This window comes from Gobio gobio (assembly GCF_949357685.1).
Source record: "Gobio gobio genome assembly, chromosome: 2".
NCBI lineage: Eukaryota > Metazoa > Chordata > Actinopteri > Cypriniformes > Gobionidae > Gobio > Gobio gobio.
Window position 1 is genome coordinate 25,538,677 of NC_137098.1, and position 19,599 is coordinate 25,558,275.

At 42.6% G+C, this 19,599-nt stretch overlaps 1 protein-coding gene across 1 annotated transcript in view; it reads right to left on the bottom strand.

The window, feature by feature from the left end:
- LOC307142010 (uncharacterized protein) overlaps positions 1-19,599 on the bottom strand; it is a 102,012-nt gene that overhangs the window by 49,011 nt on the left and 33,402 nt on the right. Inside the window, exons 3-6 of the mRNA XM_079842528.1 lie at positions 16,132-16,197; positions 15,467-15,514; positions 1,086-1,151; positions 427-474 (exon numbers count right to left, since the gene is read on the bottom strand). Of these exons, the coding sequence (XP_079698654.1) occupies positions 427-474; positions 1,086-1,151; positions 15,467-15,514; positions 16,132-16,197 (228 nt within the window). The remainder of the gene's footprint in view (positions 1-426; positions 475-1,085; positions 1,152-15,466; positions 15,515-16,131; positions 16,198-19,599) is intronic.

Below are 19,599 nucleotides of genomic sequence, written 5' to 3' on the forward strand. Positions count from 1 at the left end.
GTCACTGCCAGTGGGCAGACACTCCCCTCAGCATGGCGGCGTGGGTATATCGTTACCCATAGCGTCAGCTGACGCAGCGAGAGTTCCCTTTCGAAAGGGAACGTCTCAGGTTACATATGTAAGTTGTGTTTGATTAGAAAGAAAACAAAAAATGTCTACTGTTTGTGTGCCTTCAGAAAAATGGTGAAGAACCACTGGGTTAGCTTACTAACCATAGCATAAATAATAAATATATTCCTTGATTTTATGTGCTAAAATATCTGATGTGATAATCTCTGCTTCCAATTACAAAAACATACATTTACATCTTAAATTATTTCTCAATAAAAGATCTAGTGTGGATAAGATATAATTTTACAGAATCAGACTCAATCAGTAGAAGGAAAACTATTTCATTCATCTGTGACAAATCAAACACAAACTCACTGTTGGATGGTAAAGCAGTGGTGGTGGGACTTGGTGCTGCACTTGAAGCTGCAAAGAAACATATAAACCACATTCTAATGTCACTGATACCATTTATTGAACAAACTGAGCATAGAAACATACTCAAACAGAACATGTTGTGATGTTTGTGTCTTTAAACTATTTATAAAACATGTCTAAAGCATTGTGTATAACAACAAATGTGTATAAAACAATGCATCATGTCTGCAAAGAGGTGTATTGTCTGTGTGTAGGTTTATGCTATATCAGTTTACTGTATATATAATATGATTTGACTTGTGAAAAGTTATTTTGGTATAGAGACACAATTACCCCATGCCACAATCTTTGCTGTCAATATAAAAAACAGGAAACAATCTTAGATTATATGCATGTAGAAGTATAATGCTGTCTGTCCTTTCCACTATTTTTCCACTATTTGTAAAGTCTGTTAGAATAAGCTATACACAAGTAAGTTAATATTTAAACAATGAATACCATTAGCATTTTGCATAACTGTCTTAACTAGCATGGATTATCGTAAGGTATAGGTCTGGTGAATATTGTCAAATAGATGTCACAGTTACAGATGAATGATGAATTTGCACACAATTTTTATTAATAAAAACAAACAGGAAAAATCTGAGTTGTTAATTCACCTTTTGCAGACTGTGTGGCAAACTTGCCATTATTTGAAGAATCAGGAGTTGTTGTGGCACTTGGAGCTGCATAAGACAGATATAAAGTCTTCTGATCACTGACTTCAGTTACTGAATATTTTCAAGCAGAGCATAGTAGAAACACATGAAGATTTTTCTATGGCAGCTGGGTGCATTCTGATGTTGTGCCAAATCCATTCCATTCCTCGTTCAGAAACCCCACCTCACAAGACTATGAGGAGAAGCAATCACATCATATCCTAGTTCATCAAAATGCCTTTCTTTTTCTCTAATACAATTAGTCTAGTAAGATGTCTATGCCAACTGGATAGCTCAGCGTTTCCCAACTCTGATCCTGGAGTCTCCCTTGACCCATCTAGTCTTGGAGTCTCTACTAATGAGCTGATGAGTTGAACACACTGATTAGAAAGAAAAAATAATGTTTATTGTTGGTTTTCCCCTTCAGAAAAAAAGTAAAACAAGAGAAAAGAAATGTGTAAACTGGCAACTTGTAGCTACTGTTATACGTGATAACTAAATTCATATACAGAGATTAACAAGCTAACAACAGTTATGAACATAATGATTCTGATTATAATGCTCTTAAAAGAGTTCCAGCCAAATTAATTACTTTACAGTTGTTGGGTGTGGGTCAGACTTGACAAGACATTGGTTAGATACTTGGATGTGACTTTTTCTCTTTATATTAACAGAATTGTTAATAGTTGCATACTGTGTCTGACTCTCTGGGGGATTGTGGGTCTTTCCTGCTGACATTTCCTGTTCAGCCCAAACACAGATTCTGCTCTCTCCTTGTCTGTGTTTGTGACCCTTTTCACAACTCAAGGCTCTTAACACTACTGGTGAAAGGAAGATAGTCAAAGTCTAATAAACTAATAAAATTATCTCTTTGTGAAAAAGAAGTACACTTTTAGATACTTAAATTTTTTTACTTTATTATGGAAATAATATATCCTATCCTAAATTCTTCAAACTATCTTCTTTAGTCTTCTGCAGAATAAATAATGCCATACAGGGTTGAAATGACTAAATAATGATAGAATTTTCATCTTTGGGTGAACTGGATCCCTGAATCCCTTATATTGACTGCATTTCAATGAAAATATATAGTTTGAACTAGAAAGCAAAGTTTGTAAACAAATTTTGATATTGGCTCAAGAAAGCCTAGCCAGAAGGCCTAAAGTAGTTTAAAATTGATAGATCTTTTTAATATAGCAAGTGTTGCTAGCATGTTTTAACATTTTGCTAGGTGTTGCTAACATTTTAGCATGAAGCTAGCATGTTTTAACACATTGTTAACATGATTTAACATGTCGTTCGCATGTTTAGCATGTGAAGTGTTAAAGAGAACATGTTTTAGCTAACATGTTGCTACAATTCTGATAACATGTTTTTATTTAAATATCTTTTAATTAAAACAATAATACTAAATGTTAAATAAAAGGGAAACATTTTTTTTTCCAGAGGACAAAGACAAAGTTACATTTCGGTTTGGTTCGGTTCATTGGGGAAACACCTTCCACAGACAAATACTGAAGTCTATTTGAAAAATGTTCAAGTGCTCGAAGTAGAGGCGGGCTTGCTCCCTATATAAAGCTGAGCTGAGTGACATTGACTCAGAATCTTACTCCTTCAAGAGAATATATGCAAGAAGCCTCTCTCGCCTCAGGCGACGCCCAACTCAAGTAACAAGTTCTCATGCACCCCTCATGGTAGTAGAACTGTTACACTAAGGGGTTCATATGCGAACACAGGTCCCTTTGAAATGCTTTCCAAGAAGACTTGTGCTGATGGCTGCAGCTGTGACAGTATGTCAGCTGGGCCCGCTTCATATGCAGGGGTTTCAGCTCATGACTAAGAGGCCGTGTCTCGTTTCATACTTGGCACACGGGTCCGCAAATGCCTATATGCAATGGCCCCGCGTTGGCTGCTTAGTGGCATCTGTGCACCAGTTGCAGTTCACTCACGCAGGGAAATCCTCGTATCATCGATAGACCGGGCATGACGTGCTGGGAAACTTGAAGAGCTGGGATATGTTTTACCAGCGTTGAACAGTTTTGAATAGTGTTCATGACGTGCTGGGAAACTTAAAGAGCTGGGATATGTTTCACCAGCGTGAACAGCGCGTGTAGCAGTCCGGGCAGCTCTGTTGCTTGATTTGTTTTCTGCTTTGCTTTGCTTTATTTCATGTTTTACTGTTTTGCTTTGCTTTCTATTTTATTTTGCTTTTCTACAGTTATTTAAGTTCATTTGTATATTTTCAATTAATTTGCTATAATTGGGACTTTGGATTTGTTATTTTGCTTTATATTTTTCCTATGTTTGGTCGGGCCCTATTTTGGATCAGTTTATGTGTGTTACTAAGGGAGATTCTCCTCTAATTCTCCTAATTAGATTTTTATTTTTTTGAATTGCCGGCAACCGCTTCGCTGCACCTAAATCATCAAGGAGGCATCAGCTCGCGTTCCCTGCTGAAGATCGCAAAGAGCCTTCTTTTGTGGGCAGATCAACATCTCCTGTCTATTCAAGTTATCCACATTCCCGCCCGTTTTACCAGCGGGGTGGACATGCTGTCGAGAGGAAGAGTAGTTTTAGAAGAATGTGAATGTTACAGTGAAAATGGTTTGGAACAGTGGGGACCTAGTGGGGATGCTGACAGCTCCCCCCTGGACCATTCCACCGAGGAACGACCTCCTCTCTCAGGTGGGGGGTTCAATCTGGCATCCCAATCCTGAACTGTGGAATCTGCATGTTTTGTTGCACACCAGAACGTGTCATAGCAAAATAGGGTAACTTTATAACAGTACAGTAATAAATTACTTACAAATCATTTAGTTTATAGTTATGTAATAGTTAATATATTATAGTCTTAATTAATTAATTCTTAATTCATTCATAGTTAATACATTGTTAACAATTTTATGGCTTACAGCCATGTCAAATTCCTGTGTGTGAATGCTGCAAGATGCATAAAACACGTGCATGGCTTTGTCACACATTAATTGATTGACAATTAATTGATCAGTAAACTGATGGACACAATGTTTAATATGTCCAGTCCTTAGCATTGTTGCAAACTGGAAGGGCCCCTAGTTTCCAACATATGACTAATGACAATACAAATATATCTAAAGAGTTAGATCTGGAATGCAGGCATTTCTATAAATTAATTAAACAATTCTCAGTCAGACCTGCATCATTGAGTGTGACTCCGCCTGTACATCAAATGTGCAGAAGATGAGTGCCAAAGTTTAACTAAAGATTTTAAATCTCTTTTTCTGTAAATCTCATTCTCTAAGTAATCTGATTGAAACATAAGAATTCAATAATGATTTGCATTTAAAACAACTGATATAGACAATTTTATAATGGCAATTATCCAATTGTGTACTTCCATATTTAATTATGTGATATATTATGCATACTGCTGGTAAATATACTGTTCTATTGACGGTTTGATACCTTTCCTTCAATTCATCCAGACCATGTTTAAATTTCACTTCCATATCACTAGTGGTATTGAAGAATCTGGCGATCAAATGAGACTTGCTCACTAAATATATGACACTGAGAAATGAGACCGTTTTTACCACTCGCACTTCTGACAGGAGTTTATCATGTGTTGTTATTTTGATGTTCTTGTGATTATCCAACAACTCTCTTTTTACATCTCACAATAACCACAAATTCATCAGTGTTCAATTATTGCATGGTTATTCAGAATTTGTTCAGGTGTCTCGCACACAATGGAGCATCATCAGTGAAATGATTCCTTCACCCATGGAGATCTGACCTGCCCGGCAAACCAAACCTTCTGCTTGAAGGTGACCGAGGATTTCTCTAAGGGTCAGCTATTGATAAGTATTCTGGGGAGGACACAGATGTTTCCTCAAAGTGTAAAGACACTTTCCACTGACACTTTCTGCTCATGCTGACTAACACAACTGACTTGGGACAACAAGTCATTCTACAGACTGAAAACCATCACAATCATGGGCAGGTGGAAACAAACCTGACCAACGGGATAACAGATATCCTGCCTAATTGCTACAGCATCCAATCAGCACAGTACGCCTACACCTAAAGGGACTGTGCCGCTGAGGTGTATTTCAGCAGTGTTTTCATCTTCATGTTCAGCCTGTCTTAATGTTGTTATTTCAGGTGAATACTTGACTCCGGCACCCATTGACTTGTGCTGTTAACTCAAGGATCAGCACCATGAACACTTCGGAAAGGACATCCAAAATATGGAAACAAGGAATGTCCAATTATGTCCCCTTGGGAACTAATCTGATTTGTCCCAATGGGCCAGGGGCCGTCTGTAAGGATCGGTTTTGGTGCTAAGATAAAATCTTAGATCCACACCCCAGCAATAGAACAATAAAAGTCACTAATCTTAAGAGAAGATCTCACAGAAACTGTGGGACACCACCCTGATGAAACATTTCTACCCCCTCCCCATTCTGCCCTTTCCTTGCCCTGTTTTCAAGTCACCAAATCCAGATATACCAGTGATGATGTATCTTGTAAATCTATTGTTTTATCCCTTTCATGTTTGATGTCTTTTTAAAGGTCACGAATGGTGCGAATGGTAAAATGGTCTCCGTTTCACTGCAGTCACTAGTAGTATTAGAAAGATTGAAAACTAATGAGAATTCAGTTCTCCATTTGAGGAGTCTCTTCAAAGATATCTGATCCACTCCCCCAAAACCAGGTGTTTGTGTTGCAAATATTTACAACCCTTTTGTTCTAGTTGGAGTATTTAAGGGAGGGTAACATAGCTTTCAGGGGGAAAAAATTCTGTAGCCAGAACCCCCATGTGGTGCTGTGTCAGTGTCTTTGGGGCACACACACACTGCATGTAGATTATGAGCCAGACAAGATGACTCTTTTAAATAATTTTCATATTGCTTTGCAATTGTGTTTTATGTTTTTACGCTGATCAGTTGTGTACCATGGATTCTTGTTTACTTATTTACTTTTCCTGTCTGGCCAAAATAAATATTAATCTTGATTTATCTTGTATTATTCTGAAATCATTTTTCTAGTATGGATCATACTAGATCATTTTACACCAGTTGCTTTTGGCTCCATGGTGAGCTATTGTTAAAAGTGGAGAACAAGCAGTAAGATATGAGAGAATATAATAAGATATAGAGAATTATATTTTAGAGCTGTTTTTGCTCGCTGTATGGAATACAGTTTTTTATTTTCCCAGTTAAAAAAAAAAAAAAAGACGGGAATATCGCTGGTAGTTCCGCTCATTCCTGCGGGTGTGTAGCGCTTTTTTCTCTAAAAATAGAAAGGCTGCGTGTACGAATATCCCAGCTTTAAGCTTGTAACAGGTAGCCGCCTCAGGGTAGGGCGGTCTGTATCTTCTCTCAGTATAAACTGTCTGGAGAATGAGGGATCAGACTATGCTAGAACTGCAGTTAGATCTAGAGCCCATTAAAACAAAACAGGTATAGATCTATTTTGGCCTAGGCTTCTAGGGATTACGGAGTCACCTGCCAAAAAGCCAGCCAGTGGTCGTGTGGAGGGTCAGGCCATCTTTTCGTTTAAATATGAAGATGTCGCATGTATTGTTCAACTCTGCCCTCCAGAGCTAGTTATTAGAAGCCGCCAGTTTTTGGCAGGCTCGGGCCCTGTGTATATGTCCTGGCCAGGTGGCAGTACTCCTCTGTTAAGACAGGGTAGATTCGAGTATCCCACTCCTAGCTCTGTATCATTCTGCCTCACCCATGGCTTGGGTTGAGCAGCACTTCTTAACCTTTGTCATATGTTGGTTTGGTAGTGAGCTCCCTTGAAGCCAGAGCATTGCCATGGCTGACGCCCTTGCAGTAATGGTAGGCCACTTTAAAGCTAGGTCCTTCATGGGGTAGGTGGCGTACGTGGTACTCCCCCTGCTTAGGGGGTCCAGGGTATTGTTTTTGCCGAGTACCCTGTCATGAGTAATGTAATTAGGTTCCAGAGCTTGTAGGCGCTGCTGGGAAGATTGCACTGTCATACAGTAGGCCCGAAAGTAGGCCGCTGGGATGGATTAGCCCCAGGTTGAGACATTGGGGAAGCCAGTTGGCTGTGAGCAGCCAACTCGGGCAGTCTGGGCAGTAGACTCCGGGTCAGGTGGTAGGCCTCAGTAGGCCTCCTTGCGAGTGAGTCCCAACGTTGGGGAGGTTAGCGATTAATAGCTGCAACCTAGATAGGTAGACAGCCTTGGAAAGTAGGCCTTTTGCAAAGTCGGCCCCTTTTGTATTGCTATGTGTTTACTCCCCAACAATGTCGGCCTCAAGTAGCAGAATTACCAACTAATAACCTTTCTTGTTATCTTGTCAGCCAGCAGAGAAGCCGCTGTCAGTCCAGGAGTTATAGCAGCTAGTTTCTCATGCCTGCCACCAGGAAGCTGTCCCTGCAGGTCTGCTGTAAGGTAGTAGGCCCCGATAGGCCTCCCTGAAGATGGGCTCCACGGACGCCAGTCGACCGTGACAGTCAGTGTGGATTGCAAGCAGGCAGCAGGCCCCTTCCAGGCCTCCCTGTGGCTCGCCACCAGGTACTAGGCCTCACCAGGCCTCCCCTGGATGTGAGTTCCTGACCGTCCCTAGGGGTGAGCCCCGGGACTAGGATGCCTCTGGCAGCAGACATGTGGGATTACCAGGTAGTAGGCCTCACCAGGCCTCCCTGAAGGTTTGCCATGGGTAGTAGGCCTCAAGCTGGGCCTCCCCTGATGGCATGTCCCAAGGTTTCAGTCATGTGGACTAGCATGGACTGTTGGCAGGTGGTAAGCCTCACTCAGCCTCCCTGTGAGCTCGTTACCAGGCGATAGGCCTCACTAGGCCTCCCTGAGGGGGAGTTCCCGAGTCAGGATGCTCGGGCAGCTAGCATAGCCTGCTATTAGGTAGTAGGCCTCTCCAGGCCTCCCTGAGGAGACGAGCTTCTGTTTTCCAGCTACTTGGACAGTGGGCTTCGACTGCTATCAGGTAGTAGGCCTCACCAGGCCTCCCTTCAGCCGAGTTTCCGAGTTTGGTTTCTCGAGCATTTGGCATGTACTGCTATCATGTAATAGGCCTCACTAGGCCTCCCTGAGGGGTTGGGTTCTCAGTTCAAGAACCGTTTACTGGCATATGCTGACAGCTAGTGGGGACCCTGCCGTCGATATCTGCCCCTTATTTGGCAGCATCTGAGGATGGTCTTACCCTAGCGCGACTGAGGTCGCTTCTGCTACTTGGTTCCCATGGGAGGGAATTTAGCCTACAACCTGGCTTACCTACCGGGCAGCCCTTTTTAAGCTCCCCTCTCTTCGAGGGTCGTCTGTGAGCCCGAAGCTGCCTGGGCCTGATCAGATGGTCGTAGGCCCCTCGCGAGGCCTCCCAATTAGATCAGCTTATAGGCCAGTCTGGCCTCCTGAATGTTTCCGAGCGGGCGGTTTGAATTTTTCTGCGGGCGGGAATGGGCGGCTAAAAAAAACACAGTGGGAATCGGCGGGATAGGGAGGTTGCCTAACGACATGATGGAGATCTAGTCAGCCAGTAGTCTAACTGTCAAGGGTTTCATTGCAGTCAGTTGTGACTTGCTACCAGGTGGTAGGCCTCACCTTGGAGGTGAGTTCCTGAGTTGGATACTCAGCTAGCATGGCTTGCTATCGAGTGGTAGGCCTCATCAGGCCTCCTTGAGGGCGAATGCCGATGTGTGACATCGGTACGGCTAGCCTGACTGGCTATCAGGTGGTAGGCCTCATCAGGCGTCCGTGAGGACGAGCCCCCAGGGTCTTTTTTGTTATTCTGACAATTTGTATAAATTGCTATCAGTTGCCAGGCCTCTCTAGGCCTCTCTGGAGGAGTGCTCTGAGTCTCTGTCACTTGACGGTTAGCATGGTTAATGCTAGCAGGTAGTAGGCCTCACCAGGCCTCCCTAGTAGGCTTGCTATCAGACAGAAAGCCTTTCTAGGCTTCTTTTTGAAGGTGAGCTCCTGAGATAGGAGTGCTCGGGTAGCTAGCATGACTTGCTATGAGGGTAGGCCTCACCAGGCCTCCCTGAAGGCAAGTATCGATGCGTGGCATTGGAATAACTAGCCCGGCTGGCTATCAGGTTATAGGCCCCAGTAAGCCTCCCTGAAAGTCGGCGTTCAGGTGGACGGCCTCACCAGGCCTCCCTGAAGGCAGGTACCGATGTATAGCATCGAGGTGATTAGCCTGGTCGGCTACCAGGGTTTAAAAGGCCCCATCAAGCCTCCCTGAAAGTCGGCGTTCAGGTGGAAGGCCCCACCAGGCCTCCCTGAAGGCAGGTACCGATGTTCAGCATCGGGAAGAATTGCCTGCTGGCCATCAGGTTCTAGGCCCCATCAAGCCTCCCTGAAGGTCGGCTGTCAGGTGGAAAGCCTCACCAGGCCTCCCTAAAAGGCATGCTATCAGTTGGAAGGCCTCGCCAGGCCTCACTGAAGGTAAGTACCGATGTTGGCATCTGGTTAAATAGCCTGGCAGGCTGTGAGGTGATAGGCCTCATTAGGTCTCCCTAGAGGCTTGCTATCAGGTAGGAAGCCCCATCAGGCTTCCCTGAAGGCAAGTACCGATGTTCTTCACATCCGGACAGCTAGCCTGCTGGCTATTAGGTTGTAGGCCTCATCAAGCCTCCTTGAAGGCCTGCTGTCAGATGGAAGGCCTTAGCCAGGCCTCCCTGAAGGTGAGCGCTGACGCACGGCGTCCGGGTATGCGGCCTAGCAGGTTATCAGGTGGAAGGCCTTACTAGGCCTCCCTGAGGGTGAGCTCCCAGATTGCGGTCACTTGAACAGTTAGCAAGAGTTGCTATCTGACAGTAGGCCCGCACCGGGCCTCCCTAGAGGTGACCTCAGCTATTAGCATGCTTCGCTGGCAGGTAAGTAGGCCTCACCAGGCCTCCCTGAAGGTGAGCTTGAACGCTCTAGAATCCGGCATATATTGCTATGCAGGTGAGAAAAAAAAAAAAAAAAAAAAGCCTGCCGTCAGGTAGTAGACCTCACTAGGCCTCCCTCGAGGGTGGAGTCCCGAGTCATGCTCGGGCAGCTAACATAGCTTGCTATCAGGTAGTAGGCCTCTGTAGGCCTCCTTGAGGAACCCGCTATCAGGTAGTGGGCCCCACGGGGCGTCCTTGAAGGCGAAGTTCCCGAGTTTAGGCACTTCTCGTTTACCAGTTCTCTGTGAGTAGAACCTACGGTAGCTTAGCCTACAGCTGGAGGTTAACCGCCAGGCAGGTTCAGCTGCTCCCCTCATTGAGGGTCATGTACAGCACACAGCTGTTTTTTTGTTGCCTAGCAACGAGGGGGAGAGGACGCTGGCATTGTCTGTTCGTCGCTTTTCCACCCGACTTTGGTTTGAATTGTAATGTTAGATTTAGATTTTATTTAATTTTTTGTTATCATAACTAGTAAAATCAGTCAGTGCTAATATTGGGACCGTTTTTTTTGGATCTTATCGTCTCAGATGACTCCACTCGGCTGTTTACAGTTGGTCGTTGGCAGTTTGAATGGATTTACTCATGACAGGAGAGGACGCCCGTTGTTACGTCTAAAAACTTTTTTTTATTTTTTTTATGGATTGTTACGGCTTGCTTCTAATCTGAAGGACATTTACTCACCTACCAAACTACACATTTCAGCTGGAGATCAGATCAGACACTCGCCCCTTCTCCGTTTTCTCTAACTGAAAACCCTCTACCGTGCAACAGTTGTTATTATGGTATAAGCATAACGTTTATCGACCAGTAATACGTTCAGTAAGTCTTACTAGTGTTGCTGCTCACTAGTAAACATTGTGGATTTGTATGTGTTCTGTACGGATTCCACCGACTCAAGCGGCTGTTTGCCTACCAGTTGCTATCGCTTGGGGATTCCCGTGACTGTTCGTCGCTACCCGTTGCCGTGGGGCTTTCGCCTAGGGTCGCTGCCGATGATCGTGAGGTGTTCACCCATTGTCACGGTTGTTTGCTTGCTGTGTCTGTTGGCTTTCCTATGTGCATCACGGGCGTGGCTTGCGGCTAGCAGACCACTCTCCACGACTGGCATAATGCTGAACTACTCAGCCATTCAACTTCAGAAATTCAACAACTATACCACTCCATCGTGTACATCAGTCATTAAACAACTTGGACTCCTTCGCCGGCCCCGTTACATTCACAGAAGTTGCCGTCGAAAGTTTGTTTTCTCCCGGTCTGATCACAACATCTCATCCATCTGGTCCGGCGTGCGCACCGTTGCTTCTCGAACACGTCATCAGGGCGCCGTCACTCCTAGGACTAGTAGCGCTGGAGTTTCCGTGACAACGCTATGCACTGACTTGGATGGAAACCGGAGAAAACATGGAGTGGATCTCAGTTTACTTCGGCCAATACAGAGACACACTGTTGCAACGAATATCAAGATTGAACTTTTTAATGCACAATCCATCACAAACAAATCTTGCCTCATACATGATCATATTCTAGAAAAGTGTTTAGATATGATGTGCCTTACAGAAACCTGGCATCAACCAGATGTTTATTCTGTTTTAAATGAGACCTGTCCCCCTGGTTACTGCTATTTACAGAAAGCCCGCAGCACAGGGCGTGGTGGTGGTCTGGCTGTCATCCACCGAAGTGATCTGATCTTGTCCCCTATAACCCTGCCTGAGCTGTCTTCGTTTGAATGCCTTGCATTTAAATGTAAGCACCCTCTTTCCACTACGATACTTCTTATTTACCGGCCACCAAAACCAAACCCATCATTCATCCCAGAGATGTCCAATCTTCTTTCAACTTTCTGTATAATGTCTGCTAATATCATCATACTTGGAGATATGAATATTCACGTCAACTCTTCAACCTGCCGTTTTGCAGCAGAATTTCTCCAATTACTCGACTGTTTTAATCTGACACAACTTGTCGATGCCCCCACTCATACCAGGGGTCACACTCTCGATCTAGTCATTACAAACTCTGTTTCTCTCAGCAATCTTCTGGTGTATGATCTGGGAGTTTCTGATCATAAGGCCATCTCCATGAAGATGTCTTCACTATCCAGCCTCATCAAGCCCAAACGCCAAATCTGCTTCAGAAATCTGAAAAACATCAACCTAGAGACTATGGCATCCGATCTCCAGCATCTCCTTTCTGTAAACTGTCTACCACTCATGGATTCAGTGGACTATTACAATAACACCCTCAGAAGCATTCTGTATCTTCATGCCCCGGTAAAAACCAGAACAGTCACTTTCACCCAATCAGCACCCTGGTTTACCAGTGAACTACGAAAAATGAAGACAGCTGGGCGTGCCATTGAGAGGAGATTCAAAACCACAGGTCTCACTGTGCACAAGCTTGCTTTTCGGGAACACCGAAAGGACTATTCAAAGTCACTTATGGAGGCACGGTCAACTTACTACTCAAACCTCATCAGAAATAGTCCCGGAAACTCCAAACAGCTGTTCTCCACCATAAACCATCTACTCAAACCACAAACCCCCTCACTTACAGAAACTACAGAAGAGCACTGTAATAATTTCCTCGACTTTTTCAAAACAAAAATAGACTCAATTCACTCTACCTTTCCTGGATCCTCACCACTATCCACCCTGACTATGCACTCACAGCCTGTAATTTCGGAGCCCCTACATCGCTTTCCAGAAATCTCACAGCAAGAGGTTGAGACGATAATTAAAAAGATGAAACCTACCACCTGTGCCCTCGACCCTTTTCCTTCAGCTCTAGTGAAAGTAAACACCTCTGTCCTAAGTCCTCTGATTACCACAAAAATAAACAACTCCCTCCAGTCTGGCAATGTTCCATCTGCCCTAAAAACTGCCATAATCAGACCACTTCTCAAAAAACCCACCCTTGACCGAGATGTGCTTGCAAATTATAGGCCCATTTCCAATCTCCCATTCCTCTCCAAAGTACTGGAAAAAGTTGTAGCTTCCCACCTCCAGGATCATCTCAAATACAACAATCTTTTCGAAAAATTTCAGTCTGGCTTCCGCTCTGCACACAGTACGGAAACGGCCCTGGTTAGAGTCACAAATGACCTACGGATGACAGCTGATGCAGGTTCACCATCCCTCCTCATTCTCCTCGATCTGTCTGCTGCATTCGATACAGTGGATCATGGTATACTCCTTAACCGGTTGCATCAAACCACTGGACTCACTGGCACTGCTCTTAACTGGTTTAAATCGTACCTCACTAGCAGAACAGAGTACATTTCATTTGGAAGTGCAAGGTCCCGGCAACACACAGTTACCTGCGGGGTTCCTCAGGGGTCAGTCCTTGGCCCCATTCTCTTCATCATTTACATCCTCCCCCTCGGCCATGTCATTAGCCGCTATGGAGTCTCATTTCACTGCTATGCTGATGACACACAACTGTACATGAAATCAGAAACACACAACTCCATTTCAACAACATCATCTCCGTCTTCAACACTCACCGCCTGTCTGGAGGAGATAAGGATGTGGATGAAGCACAACTTCCTCCAGTTAAACAGCTCTAAAACTGAGGCAATTCTTGTTGGCACTCCACATCAAACCCAGTCTTCCTCCATAACTGGTAAAATACTCTCTGGTCATGACATTCCCCTCTCCACAACTGTCACCAATCTTGGTGTAAGATTTGATCCACAACTCAGCTTTGAAGCCCATATCAAAAACCTCTGCAAAACATCTTTCTACCATCTCAGAAACATTGCAAAACTCCGTCCAACGCTATCCTTAGCAGATGCTGAAAAACTGGTCCATGCCTTTGTCTCCTCCAGACTGGATTACTGTAACGCACTTCTCACCGGGATCCCTAACAAAAGCTTGCAGAGACTGCAGTACGTTCAGAATAGTGCTGCTAGGATCCTGATGAGAGTTCGAAAATACGATCACATCACACCCATTCTCCATTCACTTCACTGGCTTCCTGTTACCGCCAGGATTGACTATAAGGTCTCCCTTCTAACCCACCAGTGCATCTATGGAAATGCCCCCCCCTATCTGAAAGAACTACTCACACCTTCAACTACAACTCGATCAACAAACTCAAACCTTCTCCTTCTCCCCAAGACAAAGCTCAGCACTATGGGTGATCGGGCTTTCTGTTCTGCCGCTCCTCGGATTTGGAATGCCCTCCCCGACCATCTGAGGGCACCTCAAACTACTGAGACTTTTAAAAAAGGACTAAAAACATTTCTTTTTAGGAGAACTTATGACTTTTAACCATTCAATCTATTAGTATTTTATCCTTCTTAAATGATCTTAACTGTAGCACTTTGAGATTTGTTCCAAATGTAAAGTGCAGTACAAATAAAATGTATTATTATTATTATTATTATTACAGCCGCCTGAGCCTGGTCAGACGGTCGCAGGCCTGTCGTGAGGCCTCCCTGTTAGATCAGTCCATAGGCCTTTCCGGCCTCCCTACTGCTTTGAAACACAAGCACTTGGTAGATCCTTGATTTGAGCAGGCAGACTCCCCTCGCTTGCAAGGGTTGTAAAGCGCTACGCTGAGTGTTGCACTCTGGGATAACCCGTCTCTGAGTTCCGGGCTAAGTAGGACTGCCAGGGTTTCAGTCCCTTAGTCTGGATGCCTTCTGAGGCACCATCCGGAGGCTCTGTTTCTGAACCTACTGGGTTGGCTAAACCAAAGTGTCCATAACACTTAGGGCACCAGGTCAGGCCTCCCTGGTGGCACTCGGGATAACTTGTTTCCCGAGTAGTGACTGGCTGGGGCTCCTTCGGGTCCCCTAGCCACATTCCCTTAAAGGGACCCCTTCTGTTGAAGTAGTTGGTCCCGGGCCTTTGAGCAGGCTGGATAAGACCTCATGCAGTTGCATTAAGGTCCCGTTTTAGGCATATAGCTTGGGCTATGACCGAAGGGGATCCTGTCACTGACAGCCCAGTGTGACCTGAGGGGGAGTTGCTCAGGTTTTTCAGTTGAATTTACTTGTGCTGACAGTTGTCACTGCCAGTGGGCAGACACTCCCCTCAGCATGGCGGCGTGGGTATATCGTTCCCCATAGCGTCAGCTGACGCAGCGAGAGTTCCCTTTCGAAAGGGAACGTCTCAGGTTACATATGTAAGTTGTGTTTGATTAGAAAGAAAACAAAAAATGTCTACTGTTTGTGTGCCTTCAGAAAAATGGTGAAGAACCACTGGGTTAGCTTACTAACCATAGCATAAATAATAAATATATTCCTTGATTTTATGTGCTAAAATATCTGATGTGATAATCTCTGCTTCCAATTACAAAAACATACATTTACATCTTAAATTATTTCTCAATAAAAGATCTAGTGTGGATAAGATATAATTTTACAGAATCAGACTCAATCAGTAGAAGGAAAACTATTTCATTCATCTGTGACAAATCAAACACAAACTCACTGTTGGATGGTAAAGCAGTGGTGGTGGGACTTGGTGCTGCACTTGAAGCTGCAAAGAAACATATAAACCACATTCTAATGTCACTGATACCATTTATTGAACATGTTCAAACTGAGCATAGAAACATACTCAAACAGAACATGTTGTGATGTTTGTGTCTTTAAACTATTTATAAAACATGTCTAAAGCATTGTGTATAACAACAAATGTGTATAAAACAATGCATCATGTCTGCAAAGAGGTGTATTGTCTGTGTGTAGGTTTATGCTATATCAGTTTACTGTATATATAATATGATTTGACTTGTGAAAAGTTATTTTGGTATAGAGACACAATTACCCCATGCCACAATCTTTGCTGTCAATATAAAAAACAGGAAACAATCTTAGATTATATGCATGTAGAAGTATAATGCTGTCTGTCCTTTCCACTATTTTTCCACTATTTGTAAAGTCTGTTAGAATAAGCTATACACAAGTAAGTTAATATTTAAACAATGAATACCATTAGCATTTTGCATAACTGTCTTAACTAGCATGAATTATCGTAAGGTATAGGTCTGGTGAATATTGTCAAATAGATGTCACAGTTACAGATGAATGATGAATTTGCACACAATTTTTATGAATAAAAACAAACGGGAAAAATCTGAGTTGTTAATTCACCTTTTGCAGACTGTGTGGCAAACTTGCCATTATTTGAAGAATCAGGAGTTGTTGTGGCACTTGGAGCTGCATAAGACAGATATAAAGTCTTCTGATCACTGACTTCAGTTACTGAATATTTTCAAGCAGAGCATAGTAGAAACACATGAAGATTTTTCTATGGCAGCTGGGTGCATTCTGATGTTGTGCCAAATCCATTCCATTCCTCTTTCAGAAACCCCACCGTACAAGACTATGAGGAGAAGCAATCACATCATATCCTAGTTCATCAAAATGCCTTTCTTTTTCTCTAATACAATTAGTCTAGTAAGATGTCTATGCCAACTGGATAGCTCAGCGTTTCCCAACTCTGATCCTGGAGTCTCCCTTGACCCATCTAGTCTTGGAGTCTCTACTAATGAGCTGATGAGTTGAACACACTGATTAGAAATAAAAAATAATGTTTATTGTTGGTTTTCCCCTTCAGAAAAAAAGTAAAACAAGAGAAAAGAAATGTATAAACTGGCAACTTGTAGCTACTGTTATACGTGATAACTAAATTCATATACAGAGATTAACAAGCTAACAACAGTTATGAACATAATGATTCTGATTATAATGCTCTTAAAAGAGTTCCAGCCAAATTAATTACTTTACAGTTGTTGGGTGTGGGTCAGACTTGACAAGACATTGGTTAGATACTTGGATGTGACTTTTTATCTTTATATTAACAGAATTGTTAATAGTTGCATACTGTGTCTGACTCTCTGGGGGATTGTGGGACTTTCCTGCTGACATTTCCTGTTCAGCCCAAACACAGATTCTGCTCTCTCCTTGTCTGTGTTTGTGACCCTTTTCACAACTCAAGGCTCTTAACACTACTGGTGAAAGGAAGATAGTCAAAGTCTAATAAACTAATAAAATTATCTCTTTGTGAAAAAGAAGTACACTTTTAGATACTTAAAATTTTTTACTTTATTATGGAAATAATATATCCTATCCTAAATTCTTCAAACTATCTTCTTTAGTCTTCTGCAGAATAAATAATGTCATACAGGTTTGAAATGACTAAATAATGATAGAATTTTCATCTTTGGGTGAACTGGATCCCTGAATCCCTTATATTGACTGCAATTCAATGAAAATATATAGTTTGAACTAGAAAGCAAAGTTTGTAAACAAATTTTGATATTGGCTCAAGAAAGCCTAGCCAGAAGGCCTAAAGTAGTTTAAAATTGATAGATCTTTTTAATATAGCAAGTGTTGCTAGCATGTTTTAACATTTTGCTAGGTGTTGCTAACATTTTAGCATGAAGCTAGCATGTTTTAACACATTGTTAACATGATTTAACATGTCGTTCGCATGTTTAGCATGTGAAGTGTTAAAGAGAACATGTTTTAGCTAACATGTTGCTACAATTCTGATAACATGTTTTTATTTAAATATCTTTTAATTAAAACAATAATACTAAATGTTAAATAAAAGGGAAACATTTTTTTTTCCAGAGGACAAAGACAAAGTTACATTTCGGTTTGGTTCGGTTCATTGGGGAAACACCTTCCACAGACAAATACTGAAGTCTATTTGAAAAATGTTCAAGTGCTCGAAGTAGAGGCGGGCTTGCTCCCTATATAAAGCTGAGCTGAGTGACATTGACTCAGAATCTTACTCCTTCAAGAGAATATATGCAAGAAGCCTCTCTCGCCTCAGGCGACGCCCAACTCAAGTAACAAGTTCTCATGCACCCCTCATGGTAGTAGAACTGTTACACTAAGGGGTTCATATGCGAACACAGGTCCCTTTGAAATGCTTTCCAAGAAGACTTGTGCTGATGGCTGCAGCTGTGACAGTATGTCAGCTGGGCCCGCTTCATATGCAGGGGTTTCAGCTCATGGCTAAGAGGCCGTGTCTCGTTTCATACTTGGCACACGGGTCCGCAAATGCCTATATGCAATGGCCCCGCGTTGGCTGCTTAGTGGCATCTGTGCACCAGTTGCAGTTCACTCACGCAGGGAAATCCTTGTATCATCGATAGACCGGGCATGACGTGCTGGGAAACTTGAAGAGCTGGGATATGTTTTACCAGCGTTGAACAGTTTTGAATAGTGTTCATGACGTGCTGGGAAACTTAAAGAGCTGGGATATGTTTCACCAGCGTGAACAGCGCGTGTAGCAGTCCGGGCAGCTCTGTTGCTTGTTTGTTTTCTGCTTTGCTTTGCTTTATTTCATGTTTTACTGTTTTGCTTTGCTTTCTATTTTATTTTGCTTTTCTACAGTTATTTAAGTTTATTTGTATATTTTCAATTAATTTGCTATAATTGGGACTTTGGATTTGTCATTTTGCTTTATATTTTTCCTATGTTTGGTCGGGCCCTATTTTGGATCAGTTTATGTGTGTTACTAAGGGAGATTCTCCTCTAATTCTCCTAATTAGATTTTTATTTTTTTGAATTGCCGGCAACCGCTTCGCTGCACCTAAATCATCAAGGAGGCATCAGCTCGCGTTCCCTGCTGAAGATCGCAAAGAGCCTTCTTTTGTGGGCAGATCAACATCTTCTGTCTATTCAAGTTATCCACATTCCCGCCCGTTTTACCAGCGGGGTGGACATGCTGTCGAGAGGAAGAGTAGTTTTAGAAGAATGTGAATGTTACAGTGAAAATGGTTTGGAACAGTGGGGACCTAGTGGGGATGCTGACAGCTCCCCCCTGGACCATTCCACCGAGGAACGACCTCCTCTCTCAGGTGGGGGGTTCAATCTGGCATCCCAATCCTGAACTGTGGAATCTGCATGTTTTGTTGCACACCAGAACGTGTCATAGCAAAATAGGGTAACTTTATAACAGTACAGTAATAAATTACTTACAAATCATTTAGTTTATAGTTATGTAATAGTTAATATATTATAGTCTTAATTAATTAATTCTTAATTCATTCATAGTTAATACATTGTTAACAATTTTATGGCTTACAGCCATGTCAAATTCCTGTGTGTGAATGCTGCAAGATGCATAAAACACGTGCATGGCTTTGTCACACATTAATTGATTGACAATTAATTGATCAGTAAACTGATGGACACAATGTTTAATATGTCCAGTCCTTAGCATTGTTGCAAACTGGAAGGGCCCCTAGTTTCCAACATATGACTAATGACAATACAAATATATCTAAAGAGTTAGATCTGGAATGCAGGCATTTCTATAAATTAATTAAACAATTCTCAGTCAGACCTGCATCATTGAGTGTGACTCCGCCTGTACATCAAATGTGCAGAAGATGAGTGCCAAAGTTTAACTAAAGATTTTAAATCTCTTTTTCTGTAAATCTCATTCTCTAAGTAATCTGATTGAAACATAAGAATTCAATAATGATTTGCATTTAAAACAACTGATATAGACAATTTTATAATGGCAATTATCCAATTGTGTACTTCCATATTTAATTATGTGATATATTATGCATACTGCTGGTAAATATACTGTTCTAT